The sequence below is a fragment of the Mustelus asterias genome, chromosome 8, assembly GCF_964213995.1.
Source record: "Mustelus asterias chromosome 8, sMusAst1.hap1.1, whole genome shotgun sequence".
Classification (NCBI taxonomy): Eukaryota; Metazoa; Chordata; class Chondrichthyes; order Carcharhiniformes; family Triakidae; genus Mustelus; species Mustelus asterias.
The window spans coordinates 119876259-119895209 of record NC_135808.1 but is presented as its reverse complement, the minus strand read 5'-3'; the positions used below and the strand labels follow the sequence as shown (position 1 = coordinate 119895209).

Genomic DNA, 18951 nt, shown 5'->3' with positions numbered 1-18951 from the left:
CGGCGTAAAATACGAGTGAGCCTCATTTCAGATCCTTTCTTTGCAATAACATACTTAACGGACAACAGGCAATTTTTGAAATTCCTGGTGAAAATTATTGCAGGTCAGCTGCCAAGGATTTGATAAAAAGAAGGGTTTTTTGTGATAAGTAAGAGTGAGCCTCACCTCCTCCAGTGATGAGTCAGACACACCAAAGCTGCTGAGGCCTAAATCCTGAAGGGTCTCCTCGATTTCCCGGAACAGGCTGGCGTAGGCTCGCTGTTTGAAGTCTTTACTGGGCAGCAGATAGTAAAGCTCCTGACCGACATTTTCTATCAGCTTGGCCTCAGGAACATGATGTTTGATAAGATTTGTAATGGCATCTACATCACCTGTAGGAGAGAAACAGCAATAAAGGTTTCAGTAAAAGGCTATAGACTACAATTTACCTCAAGTTTATCAGAGAATCCCTATAGGACGGAAGGAGCAATTCGGCCCAGCGATTCTGCACCCACTTTACCCGGCCCTCTCCCCATATTTACCCCGCTAATCCCCCAAACCTACAAATCATCGGACACTACAGAGCAATTTAGCATGGCCAATCAACCTAACCTGTACATCTTTGGACACTAAGGGGCAATTTACCATGGACAATCCACTCAACTTACACATCTTTGGACTGTGGGAGGAAACTGGAGCACCTGGAGGAAACCCATGCAGACATGGGGAGAATGTGCAAACTCCACACAGACAGCCACCTGAGGCTGGAATTGAACCTGAGTCCTTGGCGCTGTGAGGCCGCAGTGCTAACCACTGTGCCACCGTGTCGCCCATCTATAGTTTAGTACAGTCACTGTCATCTTTATAATAGGGCAATCCATTCATATTGATGATCCACTCTGGGTCTCCCACTGCAGTCAGCACCTTGAGTATGATGCTGATTGCTAATAACAAAGATCAAAATATATAAGCTACAAACGACAGTTTGAAAAATTAATATAGAAACAGTTTCCATCTGTTTGAGCTCTCTCACCTCTGAGTCAGAAAGTTCTGAACTCACGTCCCACTTCAGGACTTGAGCTCAATAGTCCAGTTGGACATTCCAGTGCACTACTGAGGGAGTGCTGCACTGTCAGATGTTAAACCGACATCCCATCTGCCCAAACTCGAGCAGAAGGTGGCTGTGGGGTGGCCTAATGGAGATGTTTAAAATGATGACAGGTTTTGATTGAGTAGATACAGAGAGAATGGTTGGAATTTTATCGGCATGTCCGCCCGAGGTTCGTATGATTGTGTCCGAGGCTAGTCAGAATGCCGTTCTGCAAGCCCCGAAAACAGGGCGGGCGTGCCAGTAAAATCAGGGCCAATGTTTCCTCTTGTGGGGAAGAGCAAAACGGGAGACCATCGAGATAGGATAATCACCAAGAAATCCAATGGGGAATTCAGAAGAAACGCCTTTACCCAGAGAGTGGTGAGAATGGGGAACTCGCTACCAGAGTTTACACTTCCCGCTGCCTCGGAGAAGCAGTCAGCACAATCAAGGGCCCCACGCAGCCAGGAGATACTCTCTTCCAATTCAATTAATACATCTGGAATTTAAAGCTCGTCTCAGTAAGGGTGACCATAACACACACACACACACACCACACACACACACACACACACACAGTGTGTCATGGTCAATGCTTTGAGTCTGGATGACCCTTCGTCAGAGCTGACGAAGCTCTGACAAAAGGTCAGCCAGACTCGGAACGTTGGCTCTATTCTCTCTCCACAGATGCTGTCAGACCTGCTGAGATTTTCCAGCATTTTTGTTTCAGATTCCAGCATCCGCAGTATTTTGCCTTCATTAGCCTGATCCCGTCTTCCCCCCTATCCTTTGATCCCCTTTGCCCAATAGAAACAGGGAAAGTGCTCGGCTAACACTGAATAAAGACAAGGTGGAAAATGCAAAGCTTACCGTCCAATACTTCTTCTGGTAGGGTTTCGTCAATGGGGAAACAGTTGGAGCAGGAGCAGCAGCAGCCCGATTCACAGGTACAGGCCTGCTCGGGGTGGGGGAAGAGAGAGAGAAGCAGAGGTGAGCTAAACTGCTGGACACCACTCGCAGCAAAGATCTCTCACTACACCTCACTCGCATCTGTGTGGAAGAAAACCTTTGATCCTTTTTAAATTCTGCTCCTGACCACATTTCCCCAAAGTTGTATTGTTTCTGCGGAAATGCTTCCTCTGTGTGATCTTGTGCAATTTCCTGCTTCGTGTGAGGCTGTTTAATGTTATTCCTGCAGAAAATGGGTTGTGTGTGTGTTTATGTGTGTGCGTGTGTGTGTGTGTGTGCGTGAATGTGTGTCTGTGTGTGTGTGAATGTGTCTGTGTGTGTGACTGTGTGTGCGAGTGTGTCTGTGTGTGTGAATGTGTCTGTATGTGTGACTGTGTGTGCGAGTGTGTGTGTGTGTGTATGAGTGTGTCTGTGTGTGTGTGAATGTGTGTGTATGTGCGTCTGTGTGTATGTGTGACTGTGTGTGTGAGTGTGTGTGTCTGTATGTGTGCATGTGAATGTGTGTGTGAGTGTGTGTATGAGTGTGTCTGTATGTGTGTGAATGTGTGTGAGTGTGTGAGTGTGAGTGTGTGTGTGTGTTGGTGTGTGTGTGTGTGTGCGCGTGTGAGTGTGTCTGAATGTATGAGTGTGTGTGTGTGTGTCTGTGTGTATGAGTGTGTCTGCGTGTATGAGTGTGTGTATGAGTGTGTCGATGTGTGTGGTTGTGTGAGTGTGTGTGTGTGTGTGAGTGTGTGAGTCTGTGTGTGTGGTTGTGAGAGTGTGAATGTGTGTGTGAGAATGTGTGTGTGGTGTCTCACAGTTCACGCAGGGAGATTCAGTTACTATGGCAACATGCATTTTTTTCCATGCATGTTGTAGTCTGGAACTATGTGGCGGCTCTAGCTTTCTTCCCATCACATATTTGACCAGGAATCTATCCCGCCTGCCATTCGGAAGGAACTGTGTGGGTTAATACTCATCCTATTTGGCCATATTAATTGCCTGTTAAGCTCTGGCATGGGATTCAAATCTGGAGTTTCTGGCACAGTGGCAGGGAGGCTACCCACTGTGTCACAAGACATCTCCAATGGGTAGCGTATACCTTGCTTATACTGGCTAAGTGCCAAGGTAACCCATTTCCTTTGCCTTGTATATTAAAGATGAAGGTAGATCCTCAGCGGTCTGTTTGTTAGTGAGACCATGTTCTGATTTTACAGCTGTCGGTGCTTTAGGACAGTTTCCACACTGATGCAGAGTGGGTGATCCATCCTGAAGGTACACAGTGAGATGCAGGTTCACTTACTGCGGCATCTTTCTTCCTCTGTTTTACTTTCTTCATTCTGCGGACCAGGGTAAGATAGAAACCAGAGCCAAAGCAATTCTTGAGAAACAAAGAGGAGCCGCAGCACTGCAGCTTTCCCTGAGAAATGATGGCGATCCGGTCACCCAGAAGGTCTGCTTCATCCATATGATGAGTGGAGAGGATGATAGTTCTCCCTAAAATGTGCGAGAGAACATGGCATTGTTAATCATTTTGTTATTTAAAACCCGCGCTGCCCACTAGAGGGAACCTTCATATCAGCCAATGCTTGTGTTGAACCCAGCTCGATTTTGAGACACTTTGTGATGTTACATTATATTTTTGCCTGGAATGAATTTGTTTGATAATTTCTAAACCAAAATGAATGCACGTAACCCAGATCTTTAGGATCAAATACAGAAGACCGGAGGCACTATCGACTCTACTGGGGACACAGAACTTCCTTCAGGCCTTTTAACGCTTTGGGTTCTCATCAGCCCTCCTGTCTGATATAATGTATTTAATGACCCTTTGTTTATTGGTATAAGCGTGCGTCCATGTTAAAAAGGTAAGGTGCTTGCCAGAAATAAGGGTGGGTTGGAAGGACTGGTATCAGCATGTTCTCCCCAGGGGCCGTTTGGCTGTGATTTGGGTCCAAATGTCCTTCGACATGAAGTTGCTGATCATGGCAGAACAGTCTGTGTTCCAGCTGAGAGATCGCACTGCCCTGACTTTGCAATGTCTTCAGCCCCACCTCGACAGGCTCAGAACAGCAAAGCAAACAGCGCTTGCTCACAGCGGGAGAGACACCCTCTGGATGTCCCTCAGCCCTGGAGATGAGACACAGCAATAGAAGTATCTCTTCTCAGGGTAGGGAACGCGGTTCAGAGTCTGTTCGGGCAGGGTTCACAGGAGAATCCTCCTTTATACTCCCCCATCCCCGGAGGTAAGATTTTTGTATTAAGGGCACACAGGGTGCAGGTCAACACCAACAGGCCCACACGGTTTTAGCTATCATCAATATTAAGTTATGACATCCTTAGCTCTTTGCAATGTGAATATTAACCTGGGGCCCTCCTTGCATGAGCTCACAGTACACATTAATGAAGGAGGGATCACCCTTGAAACACTATGTTCTGGGTCATATTTTGTTCAGCTTGCTAAAAGTCTCATTATCGCATGAGTTCAGATCCATGGGAGGATCCGACTGACTTCTCCCGATTACTTTATACATTTCTGACATGCAAGGGGCTAATAGCTCCTGGTAACAGACACCCATTGGCTAGAATGCCCCCCTCCTCCTCCACCTCCCCCTCCTCCTCCACCTCCTCCCCACCCCCCCTTCCACATTCCCTTCCACATGGGAACTTTGAGGTTATTCAAAATAATTTTCAGAAATTGTTGTTAAACTTGGTGAAAGTTACTGGATGCAGCTGGAGCCCAGCTTCAGATTCAAACTTTCAAAACTTGTCCTTGGGTGACTTTTTGAAGAATTCACAATTAAATGAAATGTCAGATCATCAACTCTGCTTGTCACTGAAATAACATTCGAGGTGAATACTGTGGAATTATTGGCGGAATCTCGTGCTCTTGGCTGGCGGCGAGATTGGAGGCGGGAAGGGCATCTCCTTCCGTGGGCCGGTGACATACCTCGCCATCTCTTCGCCTCCAACAGAATGAAGTTCTGTGCGGGAGGGGAAGGGGGGCCATGGACAACCACTCTGCCCCACCTCCAATTGAGGCCCTTAAAGTGGTCAATTAATGACCACATAAGGGCCTCATCGCTGGGATTAACCTGATCCGGACACTGTGCGACCTACAGGTGAACTGGTGGGCTGCTTACCATCTCAGTGGGTGGTGCGGGGTTGGGGGAGAGGGGAAGTGGGGGTGGGGAGAGAAGGTGACCTTCGATCAAAGGCAGTCAGAGCCTGATCATTGGACTGGACAACATGAAAGGGAGGGTGGCCAGTGAGAGATGACCCCTCCCCTTGCCTCTGACACTCCTCCTGTCCCTCACCCTATGACCCCTACTCTGTGAAAGACACTCCCCCCTCCCTCTGTAGGGGACTCTGTGGGTGGGGCGTGTCCTTCCAGCAGAGGTCACAGCCTCCTCAGTGACACAGCTCAGAGCAAGAGCCGCTAGCCTCTGATTGGTTGGCAGCTCTTGGTAGATGTCGGGGGGGTGGGGGGACGGACCTCCACCCCAGGGTCTTGATTCCAAGGGAAGACCTTGCCACTGCCTGATTGGCTTGAGGTTCAGTGGGTCTTTGCAAACAGAAGTGTTGTGTGTCTCTCTCTGGCTCTCCAGCTGCAGCTGAGACCCTTGAATGCCACAAGATCATAGAATCATAGAAACCCTACAGTGCAGAAGGAGGCCATTCGGCCCATCGAGTCTGCACCGACCACAATCCCACCCAGGCCCTACCCCCACATATTTTACCCGCTAATCCCTCTAACCTACGCATCCCAGGACTCTAAGGGGCAATTTTTTTTTAACCTGGCCAATCAACCTAACCCGGACATCTTTGGACTGTGGGAGGGAACCGGAGCACCCGGAGGAAACCCACGCAGACACGAGGAGAATGTGCAAACTCCACACAGACAGTGACCCGAGCCGGGAATCGAACCCGGGACCCTGGAACTGTGAAGCAGCAGTGCTAACCACTGTGCTACCATGCCGCCCTTGGTTCTGCCAACAGTACAACAGTACAAGATTCTGCCAACAGTACAACAGCTCCCATTGCTTCTCTTGTGGTGCCCAACTTTCCCCGGGGTCAACAGGCAGCAGGAAGAACCAGTCCAACTTGGAAATGACTGGCCGTGTATGCCTTAAAATGCAACTCCAGTTTGTACCAGTCCCAATCATTTCAATATCTTACCGGGTTATCCTGCTGGGGCTAGGAGGCTTTATCAGGACACAACCTGGTAAGATCAAGGTTATGATGTGGAGATGCCGGTGTTGGACTGGGGTGAACACAGTAAGAGTTTTAACAACACCAGGTTAAAGTCCAACAGGTTTATTTGGTGGCACACACCATTAGCTTTCGGAGCGCTGCTCCTTCGTCAGATGGAGTGGAAATGTCATGAGGAGCAGCGCTCCAAAAGCTAATGGTATTTGCTATCAAATAAACCTGTTGGACTTTAACCTGGTGTTGTTAAAACTCTTACTAAGATCAAGGTTCACAGTAGGGGAGGGAAGTAAAGTTTTATTTATTAGTGTCACAAGTAGGCTTACATTAACACTGCAATGAAGTTACTGTGAAAATCCCCTAGTCGCCACACTCCGGCACCTGTTCGGGCACACTGAGGGAGAATTTAGCATGGCCAACGCACCTAACCAGCACGTCTTTCGGACTGTGGGAGGAAATCGGAGCACCCGGAGGAAACCCACGCAGACACAGGGAGAACACTGACCCTAGTGTCAGGGGGATTGGCGGGGTAGCTATTGTGGGGTTATGGGAGTAGGGTGGGATTGTGGTCGGTGCAGACTCGATGGGCCGAATGGCCTCCTTCTGCACTGTAGGGATTCTATGGATTCTAATTTAAATAAAATCAAATCACCGCGAATGCTGGAAACAATCTTCATCCTGAAATGTTAACTCTGCCTCTCTGTCCACGGATGCTGCCTGAAGTGTATAATGTTTCTCAGCATGTGTTGTTTTGTTTCTGAGCCCTATTCTATAATGTTCCCTTTGTGTCGAAGTAGATTACCACATGTGTGCGCACAAGGGCTCTCCTGAGGCTGAGTAAAGTGATATCATGGATGTGATTACAGCCACATCTGAACACACAGCAAGATTGGACACATTGGCCTGCTATTAGAAATGATAAACTTGGCACAGCTGTTTGCAGCTGTCTCCAGCTTTCAGTCATTCATCAACTCCCAATCTCCAGAAACCACTTGTGTGTGAGTCAGACAGTTGACCCTTTTTCACTTGTCCAGGGTCACGCCCTTTGACGTTGTGCAACTTTCCCGCCACTGGTAAAGTCAAGGTTGTCATGTGCGGGTGGCACAGCGGGTTAGCACTGCTGCCTCACAGCGGCAGGGACCCGGGTTCAATTCCGGCCTTGGGTCACTGTCTGTGTGGAGTTTGCACATTCTCCCCATGTCTGCGTGGGTTTCCTCCCACAGTCCAAAAATGTGTGGGTTAGGTTGATTGGCCATGATAAATTGACCCTTAGTGTCAGGGCGACAAACAGGGTCAATATGTGGGGTTACGGGGATCGGGCCTGGTGGTCGGAGCAGGCCTGATGGGCCTAATGGCCTCCTTCTGCACTGTAGGGATTCTATGATTCCTCATAGTTGCTCAGCTACAAGCTGATCGTAGCCGCCCAGATGTGGGGGATATGGTGACGTATGTCACAGGGCTGGTAATCCAGAAGGCCCAGGCTTGTGCTCTAGGGACATGGGTTCAAATCCCCCCATGGCAGCTGGGTGACCATGACAACCACCGTTGATTGTTGTAAAAACCCAGTTGGTTCACTAATGTCCTTTAAGAGAGAAAATCTGCCGTCCTTACCTGGTCTGGCGTACATGTGACTCCAGAGCCAGAGTTACCTGGTTGACACTTAACTACTCTCTGCAATGGCCAAGCAAACCAATCAGTACAATGGCAATTAGGGATGGGCAACAAATGTTGGCCTTGCCAGTGGCAGCCTCATCCCATTTAATAATACAGTGGTCAAGTGCATAGAATCCCCCTACAGTGCAGAAGGAGGCCAGTCAGCCCATTGTGTCTGCACAATCCCACCCAGCCCTATCTCATAATCCCACATATTTACCATGTTAATCCCCCTGACACCAGGGTCAACTTATCACGGCCAGCCAACCTAACCCGCACATCTTTAGACTGTGGGAGGAAACAGGAACGCCCGGAGGAAACCCACGCAGACATGGGGAGAACGTGCAGACTCCACACAGAATCGTAATGTTCCTCCACTGATGCATAAATTGTGAGCATTTGTGCTACAAACACCCATCCCTGATTTTTATTACGTCTATTTATGATATGTATCAACAACTTCATGTTTAGATGGATTCCAGTTATTACCAATCTTTATTTCCAAGCTGCTTTGCCTATTCCCTTTCTGAAGATGCTGTTTCAAGCTGTGTTATAACTGTTTGGGGCTTCGTAGCCTCCAGAGCTTTGTCTAACCCTGGGCAGTAAATGTTTGCAGGATATTTAGCCAGATGGAATATTGTGTTCCAGTCAGATTCTGTGTGGAGTTTGCCATGTTCTCCCTGTGTATACGTAAAATCAGCCACAGATCTGAGATAATAGACTTCCTGACTCAGTCCTACTATGGATGATGCATTTGCCCATTGAGTTGATGGGACCATTTTACCAAGTGGCACAGTCATTTCTGTTAGAGAAATCTGTTACGCCCAAATTATTTATCTTAAAAACACTGGAATTTGATAGACACAGTGGGAGCTGAGAATAATTGTAGTCCACCTGATGAATGTCTCTCTTATCCTAATACATTTGTTGGATGATAACTTTCTGGATGAATAATTCTCATGTTCCATGAGCAGTATGTAACAGACAGAGGTTAATGGTAATTTTGTCACATGCATTAGACTTTATACTCTAGCCTGAGTCTTGGGAAGCATACTATACCTGCGCGGTATTTGAGTAGGAGGTCCCAGATGGACCTTCTGGAATAAGGATCTACTCCAGATGTTGGTTCATCCAAAATGATCACTTTAGCGGTTCCAATGAATGCTAAAGCTACCGATAGCTTGCGCTGCATTCCACCTGTGCAAGAAAAGACAGAAATCATCTATCAGGTCAACACCCTTCAAATGTCTATTCATTCCTTGAGTTATAAAAGCAAACAGTGCTCAGCACATAGAATTGTTGCACACTTAATTATTGTCATAGAATGATTACAGCACTGAATGAGGCCATTCATCAGTCATGTCTGTGCTGGTTCATTGCCTGAGCCACTAAGCTGGTTTCATCCCCCTTGCCTTCTTCCCCATTGCCTTCAAATGTTTTTCCCTCAGCTGCTTATCCAATTCCCTTTTGAAAGCCAGAAATAGATCTACTCCTCCACGCTTACAACCAGTTCCAGCATTCCAGACCCTTATATCAATGATAGCCTCAGTATCACTGAAAAAGAGACATACTGTCAAAGCATTTTGTCTTGTACACATCAGGACAGAATTGCAAGAATACCAAATCTCAAAGGGAATCATAGAATCATAGGATCCTACATTGCAGAAGGAGGCCATTTGGCCCATCAAGTCTGCACCGACCACAATCCCACACAGGCCCTATCCCCATAACTCCATGCATTTATCCTAACTAGCCCCCCGGGCAGTAAGGGGCAATTTAACACGGCCAATCCACCTAACCCGCACATCTTTGGACTGTGGGAGGAAACTGGAGCACCCAGAGGAAACCCACGCAGACACGGGGAGAATGTGCAAACACCACACAGAAAGTGACCCAAGCTGGGAGTTGAACCCGGGTCCCTGGTGCTTTGAGGCAGCAGTGCTAACAACAATTTATACTGCTTGAGAAGAGGGTGCAGATTGGCAGGCGGACTCCGTTTGATAAAGGTGTTGTCTTTTCATGCAATATAAATTGTTGTTCCCTTTGAGATTTGGTACTCTTCCGATTCTGTCCTGATGAGTGCAGGACAAAAAACTTCGACAGCATGGGCGGATCTTCCAATCCTGCCCACCCGAGGACCGGAAATTCCTGCCCCAGGTCAATGAATCTTTTAATGGTCCATTACATTGTCCATCCCACCAGGGACGATACCCGTGGCAGGCGGGATCGGAACATTTTCCCCCCACATCCCTTTTCTGAGCATACTCAAGTCCTGTACTACTGAGGGACTAGTAATAACTTTAAATGAATTGTATAATGCAACCACTATCCTCAAAGATATAATCATAGAAATCATTGAAACCCTACAGTACAGAAAGAGGCCATTTGGCCCATCGAGTCTTCACCAACCACAATCCCACCCAGGCCCTACCCCCATATCCCTACATATTTTACCCGATAATCCCTAATATAACCCACTAATATAATATGCACATGATGCCAACACTATCCACATGGACCAAAACATAGTCAGATTTGTTCAATGTGACCTAAAGACATTTGAAGAGAATGTTTTTGGAATGAAATCAGGAATCATGATCCCACACAAACGTTATCGGAAACCTAGAACTCTGTACCTCAAAAAAAGCTGTGAAAGTCAGGTCAACTTACGGTTCAAAACTGAGGTTGGTAGGTTTTTTAATAAAGCAAAGATATTGAGGGATTGTGAAACAAAGATAGATAAATGAAGTCAGTATAGACCAGCATGGTCTAAAAAGACAAAGTTGCATTTGATTGCACCTTTCACTGCCTCGTTGTCCCGTAGCATTTTCCACCAATGAGCTACTTTTTGATGTGAAGCCATTGTTGTAATGTAGGCTAGGTTCCAGTTAGAGCACAAACAGCAATAAAATAATGAAGAGGTAATCTGTGGTGGCAGAATCGGACTAGATGGGGCATCCTATCTACCTATGTGGTTTTTATTGTTCGGTTGAAGCCAGTTGGATGATTACCTGATAAATTCTGAGCCAGCTCATTTCTCTTGTGAGGAAGTCCAATCTCATCCAACATCACTTCTGCCTGCTTCTCTGCCTCTTCCACAGTCTGGCCTCTTAGCTGGGTATAAAACAAGATATGTTCTGCCACTGTTAGGCTACAGGAAAGATAAAGATGAAAATCAGATTACTCCCTCCGCTTGTAGTTTCCTTCAAACTCCAGACTAAAGATCAATGTGCTAATCTTACTCTGAGAGAGGCACAACCTTCCCCAGGTCAACATTCCGAGCATTCCCTGATCCGTTCACAGGCTCACTCTGACGGTCGACCAGATTCTCAGGCTGATACAATGGTCTCTTATCTTGATGGACGCTACAGCCCTGGCCAGTGCTGAATCCTTCCTCAGAATCAACCCACAGGCCCCTGGGCAGTGCAGCAGATGCTGTACACAGCAACTAACATTAGATATTTCCCTGGACAGAGACCAGACCCAAAGAAAGCCCTTGCATTCCACAACGCGCCACTTCATCCTCTTTGGCAGGATAATTCGAGAGATACCTATCTGGAGAAGAACCCTGTCTCCTGAAAATAAAGGTCTGTCGTAGCCTTGGTTCACAAGAGTGTGAGCCAATTTCAGGTTGGCTTTGTGGTGAGATCCTTAGCCGAGTGTCAGCTGTAACGTGTATCACTTTACAAAGGAACAAACTCTCTCACAGTAAACAAACTCTTTAACAAAAGCGCAACATGCTCGTTTATCAACACCCACTAGGTGAAGCGTTTCACTTACCCTGGCTTATTGTTCAGCTCTATTAGTAACCGAATACCCATTAGAATTTGAACTGAACTACATCTATTTCATGTCCCTTGTATCAACCGCACAAAATATTGCAGCAAATTTTAACACGGGTTATTCAGAATGAAGCAAAATGAGGGATAGCATTTTAAAGTTGACTTATTAGTCACAAGTAGGCTTACATTAACACTGCAATGAAGTTACTGTGAAAAATCCCCTGGTCGCCACACTCCGGCGACTGTTCGGGTACACTGAGGGAGAATTTAGCATGGCCAATTCACCTAACCTGCACATTTTTGGACTGTGGGAGGAAACTGGAGCACCCGGAGGAAACCCATGCAGACACTGGGAAAAGGTGCAGACTCCGCATAGACAGTGACCCAAGCCGGGAATCAAACCCGGGTCCCTGGCGCTGTGAGGCAGCAGTGTTAACCACTGTGCCACGGTACCACTCTATATGTCATATTATGCCATATGGATATTATGGATCCACAAACTTAATATCTTCTGTTTGATTACAACCACAGATTTTCACCATCTACTTGAATCTCCCTCCCTTTGTCTGGACAGCAATGTACTTACTGCTCTTATAGACAGATTCATTAGAATGAATGGCATCTTGCTTACTTGTTGAATAAAATATTGTGCTGGGGGCACATGCCAATGTCCTCTCGAATGGTATCAATGTCTGTGCGGATATCTTTGCCATTAATGACTGCGGTACCGGACGTGGGTGGAAACAAACCAATCAGCATTGACCTGTTGAATACATGGGAAAAGCACATGAAAACCACAAACAGTAGATTCTAAAGATTCCAGGTGATCTCCAGGCTTTTAAATATCGAAAGGTAAACAGTACATGAAAAAGGTGTTGCGTGTTCTTTCAGAGGCAATGATTACTGAACTTTGATCAAATCTAATTGTTATTAAAGGGAACTTGAACTTTTTAAACAAATGAATTAATCCCGTGGCATGATCTATTAACACAGTCTGCTATCTCGCATGCAACACCTGCTGCTCCTTACTGTAAGGTTAAGTTTACAACGTTACAATCCTTATTCTTTTCAGACTTTTGGTTTGATTTGATTTGATTTGACTTTTTCCCTTCCCTGAAGATGCTGACTCCTTCCAATATCTGCAAGTCAACCTCAGTACGGCCTACTCCTGTGTTGAGGTTTCTATACATTAGTGTACAGTTTATTAGTTATTCTGGATCTTCTCAAGACACGCCTGGCTGAGGTAACCATGATGTGGAGATGCTGCAGTCTCACAACACCAGGTTAAAATCCAACTGGTTTATTTGGAATCACGAGCTTTCGGAGCGCTGCTCCTTCATCAGGTAACAATCCTCACCCAAGGAAGGTGCAGCGCTCCGAAAGCTCGTGATTCCAAATAAACCTGTTGGACTTTAACCTGGTGTTGTGAGACTTCTTACTGGCTGAGGTAAAGTACACTTGGGGAAACTGTTTCATTTCCATTGGTTGATTCTATGTCAATGATTTTAAGGAAAATTTTGCATCTATCTTTCCCTCTGACAGTTTTCTCTGTTAATATCCCACTCTCCGATTCTTTCTCGAACAGAAACAGAAAATGCTGGAAAATCTCAGCAAGTCTGACAGAATCTGTGGAGAGAGAATAGAGCCATCGTTTCGAGTCTGGATGAATCTTACCAGCTCTGACAACGGGTCATCCAGACTCGAAACGTTGGCTCTATTTCTCCCTCCACAGATGCTGCCAGACCTGCTGAGACTTTCCAGCATTTTCTGTTTTTTGTTTCAGATTCCAGCTCCTGCAGCAATTTGCTTCTCCCTCCGATTCTTTCCGTCACCCTTTCTCCCTTTCTTGGACAACGATGCAATTGGTGCCTTCATTATCCATTTCCTACATTACCACCAGTGCTACACTTTGAGAACTATTTCATTGGCTGTAAATTGCTTTGGGATGTTCTGAGGTTGTGAAATGATGTGGAGATGTCGGCGTTGGACTGGGGTAAGCACAGTAAGAAGTCTCACAACACCAGGTTAAAATCCAATAGGTTTATTTGGAATCATGAACTTTCGGAGCGCTGCTCCTTCATCAGGTGAGTGGGCTAGGTTGAGTGAGGTTGTGAAAGGCACGATATATAAATGTGTGGTTGTGAAAAGCACAATATAAATGTAAACACTTATGGTGGGATCTTCCAGTCCCACTGATGGTGATTTCCTCACTGCGGGTTCCCCCACGGTGGAACAACGGGGAACAGCGGTGGGACTGGAATATCCCGCTGCCAGCCAATGGCGTGCCATCTCCGCTATCACAAAACACACCGCGGACAAGGGGCGGGGGGTGCTGGAAAATCCTGCCCTTAATTTCTCCTTGCTTCATCTGTAGTATTTAGGGTTTGGAATTCCTGTGCTGAATCTAGTTATTACAACAGTTAAGGCTACTTCTATGGTCGTGAGGTAAAGTACCAAGTGCAGTGCCAGATTCTAGCTAATATTTATCTTGTTATAGTCTTTGGGCTAGATTTACAAGGAAACTGGAAATACTTCACCCGTGTTGGACAAACTGCAGCTTGTGATTCATATTGCTACACCCTCAAGCTTGCTTCATTTATTTATCTTTCGGACACACAATCCAATCTGGCATCTGTGCAAGCGAGGGATTTGGAAAGTGAGAAATTTTCCTGCCCTGCCGGTCTCTGAGGCAGAAAACATTTGGTTTGGGACAAAACAGTTTGACAATGACATGATTGTGCTGGTGTTTGATCCGGGTGGGATTTATATCAGAGTGAAGGGCGTGCGGCTGCAGCACTGAGATGCAGTGTGTTTCCAAGGCTCTGTCCTGGGGCTTGATTAACAGCAGCTATTATTCTAGTTCAGTGAACTGCCACGTGTGTTACTTTGAGGCTGAATGGTTAACTTTCCACAAATTGCCTAACAGCCGTGCGATCTATAATGACTTCACAAATCGTGTGCAGTGAAGTCTCAAGGCAGTGGGTGCTGGCTACAGGGCACGAGGTTTAAATGAATGAAACTGAATTCCTTCCAATAACCATAAAATAAATCTTTCACTTGCAGCAGTGAATATCTAAACTTCACGAGTGAACTTTCAACATTAACCTGTTCATTAAAATTTGAGTTGAATGGCAGCTGTTCACACAAGGGTGCTAAACACCCTGATGGAGGGCAATTATTTTCAATCTCTTGACTACCAGCAGCCATGTTGTCCTTGTTGCCTTTAACTTAAGTTTAAAGTTTATTTATTAGTGTCACAAGTAGGCTCACATAAACATTGCAATTAAGTTATTGTGAAAATCCCTCCACTCTGCTGCCTCTTTGGGTACACTGAGGGAGAATTCAGCATGGCCAATCCACCTAACCAGCACGTCTTTCAGACTGCGGGAGGAAATCAGAGCACCCGGAGGAAACCCACGCAGACACGGAGAGAACGTCCAGACTCTGCATAGGCAGTGACCCAAACCGGGAATTGAACCCAGATCCCTAGTGCTGTGAGGCAGCAGTGCTAACCACTGTGCCACCTTCATAGAATCATAGAATCCCTACACTGCAGAAGGAGGCCATTTGGCCCATCGAATCTGCACCGACTCTCCAACAGAGCCTCTTACACAGGCCCTACCTCCATAATCACACGCATTTACCCCACTAATCCCTCTAACCTACTGTGGTAAACCACTGTTAAACTTATTGCCTGTGTGTGTGTGTGTGACATGCCTGGGCATGCCCCTGCCGGCCCTGCCTGAGAGTCCTCCCCCACTGGTCCAGGTATAAAGGTGACTGCTCCCAACCCCCCTGCCTCAGTCTCTGGACCAGTTCATCAGCATGGGTGTGCTCCAAGTCTTTTGCGAATAAAAGCCTATTTGTTCTTGCATACAAACTAGTCTTTGCTTGATTGATAATGCATCACCTACACATCCTGGGACTCTAAGGGGCAATTTACTATGGCCAATCCACCTAACATGCACATCTTTGAAAGCATGAACAACTTGTGCATAACTTGTGCAGGGATGTAAAAAGGAACTGCACGAGCGAACATGCAAGTGGCCAATGATTATTCTGTTGTTCTACCAGAAGAATGTGAACTCTCACATTGTTGTTGTCTTCCCAGCTCCATTGTGACCCAGAAAGGAAGTGATCTGCCCTTCAAAGAAGTTAATGCTCAGCCCGTCCACAGCTGGCTTGTGCCCCTCTTCAAAAATCTTCACGAGGTTCTGGACAGACACTCCCAGTGTCAGACTTGATGGCTCCTTCTCGTAGAAAGGGTTTCCGGCCATCGCTGCCGTCACTGCCAACAGATAACAGCAAACAAACACAGTCACTGCTTCAATGTCTGCGGAGGAGAATCAGGAACGGGGAAAAGGGTTCAATTGACAATGTTACCGTTCTGATTTAAACTTTACCTGGGTTGATCTTTCCCTGTTTCTCTTTTTCGTTCTTTTCTTTCTCAAGTCTTTCCTTCTCGAGCCTCTCTTTCTCCAGCCTCTCTTTCTCCAACCTCTCCTTCTCGAGCCTCTCTTTCTCCAGCCTCTCTTTCTCCAGCCTCTCTTTCTCCTGTTTTTCCTTCTCCAGCACCTCCTTCTCCTTTTTTTTACACATTTTCTTATTGTCCTTTGGTTTGTCATTAGCTGCTGCCTGCGTTGCGGGTTTCTCTGCGGCCTGTTCTGCTGGCTTGTTCGCTTGTACTTCCGGTTGCTCTGTTGCTTTGTCTTTAGGTTTGTCTTCTGTCTTTTCAGCTGGCTTGTCTACTTTCTGCTCTGCTCCTTTCTCATCTTTTGCGCCCTCTTTGACTTCCTTTTTGTCTTATCAAAGTTTAAAAAAAGATAAAGTACGCTGATATTGGATCTTCAATATGAGAGGGAGTTTAACACATACTTGGGGAGTCCACAATTACAGAATCCTTCATAGGATCATAGAAACTCTACAGAGAAGGAGGCCATTCGGCCCATCGAGTCTGCACTGACATATTTACCCCACTAATCCCTCTAACCTACGCATCCCAGGACACTAAGGGGCAATTTAGCATGGCCAACCCTCACATCTTTGGACTGTGGGAGGAAACCAGAGCACCCAGTGAAAACCCATGCAGACACGGGGAGAATGTGCAAACTCCACACAGACAGTGACCCAAGCCAGGAATCGAACCCGGGTCCCTGGAGCTGTGAGGCAGCAGTGCTAACCACTGTGCCACCCATTCAAAATATATCTAAGGGCAATTATTTCAGACTAACCAATGCTAGTAAACTTTATGTTTGTTTTCCCCAATTTTCTCCCTATCTCTTCTGAACGCAGTTTTTTTCTTATTCGTTCGCGGGACATGAGCGTCACTGGCTGGCCAGCATTCATTACCCATCCCTAGTTGCCCTTGTTCAGAGGGCAGTTGAGAATCAACCACATTGCTGTGGATCTGGAGTCACATGTAGGCCAGACTAGGTAAGGATGGCAAATTTCCTTCTCTACAGGACATTAGTGAACCAGATGGGTTTTTCCGACAATGGTCATCAGATTAATTCCAGATATTTTTTATTGAATTCAAATTCCATCTGCCATGACGGGATTCGAACCCGGGTGTCCAGAACATTAGCTGAGTTTCTGGATTAACAGTCTAGCAATAATACCACTAAGCCTTACAGTTACTCCTGCTGGAGTGCTGAGAGTGTCAGGGGATCATTTGACCATGCAAAATGCTTTCATCATTAACAAAGGCACTGGATAGCAATAGGGAGTAGGATCCTGTTGAATTTCTAGAACATTCTGTACTTAGCTGGAGCATTCAAATGTCAAGAAATTCTGTTGTACACATGTTCACTCATGTCCCAGTTAAAGCATATGTTTGATAATAGTTTAGTACAACATTCTGCAGAACATCATAAAATCTGCACCATTACACTGCCAGTCACAGAATTTGGCAGTTTGCCAATTGGAGAGGGAATCACCTGAAAGATGATCTTGTTGCAGTAAAACTGTACACTGACTGCAGTATAAATGACAGTCAGCACTGAGACAACATCTAACACTCCAAACTTCAATTTTGGCAAGATCTCAGACAGCTTGCCTGCCCGTCTTTAAGTCTCCAGTAATGATGGGGAAGGGTAAACTACCACGTCACTGTCAGTTAGAGACTGTTGGACTACGTTTAGGTGCTCTTACCAACTCTGAAATGCAGTGAGCCAGCAAGATAATCACAGGCTTCCCACCCTGGCTGTCTCCCAGATACTCCTGTCAACTACCCAATGTAATTAGACAGCAACAGAATTGGTCATGCAGGGAATTCTGACAATGGGAAAAAGGTGTTATTCCCTTCACTCAGCTGCCTGATTTATAGATGAACTCACCATCTGTGGCAGGCTGCGTCTTCTCAGCTCCAAACCAGTACGAGGCCTGCAGTGGAAAATACCACGGAGAAGGTATTCCGTATTGACCTGTATACATGGGAAAGGTTGACATTGTGAAGCATGTTGGGACAAGATTAGTCATGGTCCTATCCCTGTAACCCCATGTATTTACCCGACTAGTCCCCCTAACCCACACATCTTGAGACACTAAGGGGCAATTTACTATGGCCAATCAACCTAACCTGCACATCGTTGAAGTATGGGAGGAAACCGGTGCACCTGGAGGAAACCCACGCAGACACGGGGAGAAGGTGCATACTCCACACCGACAGTCACCCAAGGCCGGAATTGAACCCGGATCCCTGGCGCTGTGAAGCAGCAGTGCTAACCACTGTGCTACCCAAAGGATTTCCTCTGTCCTCCAGACGTAAGTGAAATGGCAAATAAATATCCAATCTTCAAATGTTTATTATTCTTCCTTGACTGTTTTCCCTCTTGGTTGTGACATTCCCAAAATCCCTGTAGCTCGAGAATCATCATGTTCCACACAGCATTGGACCAACTCCATCTGTAATTATCCTTATAGTTATCCATCCCATTTCAAACCAAAATACTCATCTGGCTTATTTTAGAAGTATTAATTAATTCTTTATGTTGCACAAATCCTTTAAAGTATGAAGGAAAGAGGTGACTTTTGAAACGTCTTAAATTGAGGCTTTCGTGCTTTAGGAACTGAGTTTTGATTTTTGGAGCTGTATGCCATGCTGTAAGTGAGTCAAAGCTTTGAAAGCCAATAAGATCATTGAGTAAGGTCTACAAATGCTGTGTTGGATCAGGGAGACCAATTTCTTCATAGCCAATGCAAGGAAGCAGTCCCCAGTTTTCTGACAACAGAAATCAGCAACTTGGAAGAGAACACCTCTCAATTCACAGTGTGAAAGGGTGGGGGTTGTTT

General features: G+C 46.1%; 1 protein-coding gene across 1 annotated transcript in view; it reads right to left on the bottom strand.

Moving 5' to 3' along the window:
• abca4b (ATP-binding cassette, sub-family A (ABC1), member 4b) overlaps window positions 1–18951 on the bottom strand; it is a 136857-nt gene that overhangs the window by 59240 nt on the left and 58666 nt on the right. Inside the window, exons 17-24 of the mRNA XM_078218844.1 lie at window positions 17997–18083; window positions 15754–15949; window positions 12293–12424; window positions 10891–11030; window positions 8939–9076; window positions 3321–3514; window positions 1940–2024; window positions 166–371 (exon numbers count right to left, since the gene is read on the bottom strand). Coding sequence (XP_078074970.1) covers window positions 166–371; window positions 1940–2024; window positions 3321–3514; window positions 8939–9076; window positions 10891–11030; window positions 12293–12424; window positions 15754–15949; window positions 17997–18083 — 1178 coding nt within the window. The remainder of the gene's footprint in view (window positions 1–165; window positions 372–1939; window positions 2025–3320; window positions 3515–8938; window positions 9077–10890; window positions 11031–12292; window positions 12425–15753; window positions 15950–17996; window positions 18084–18951) is intronic.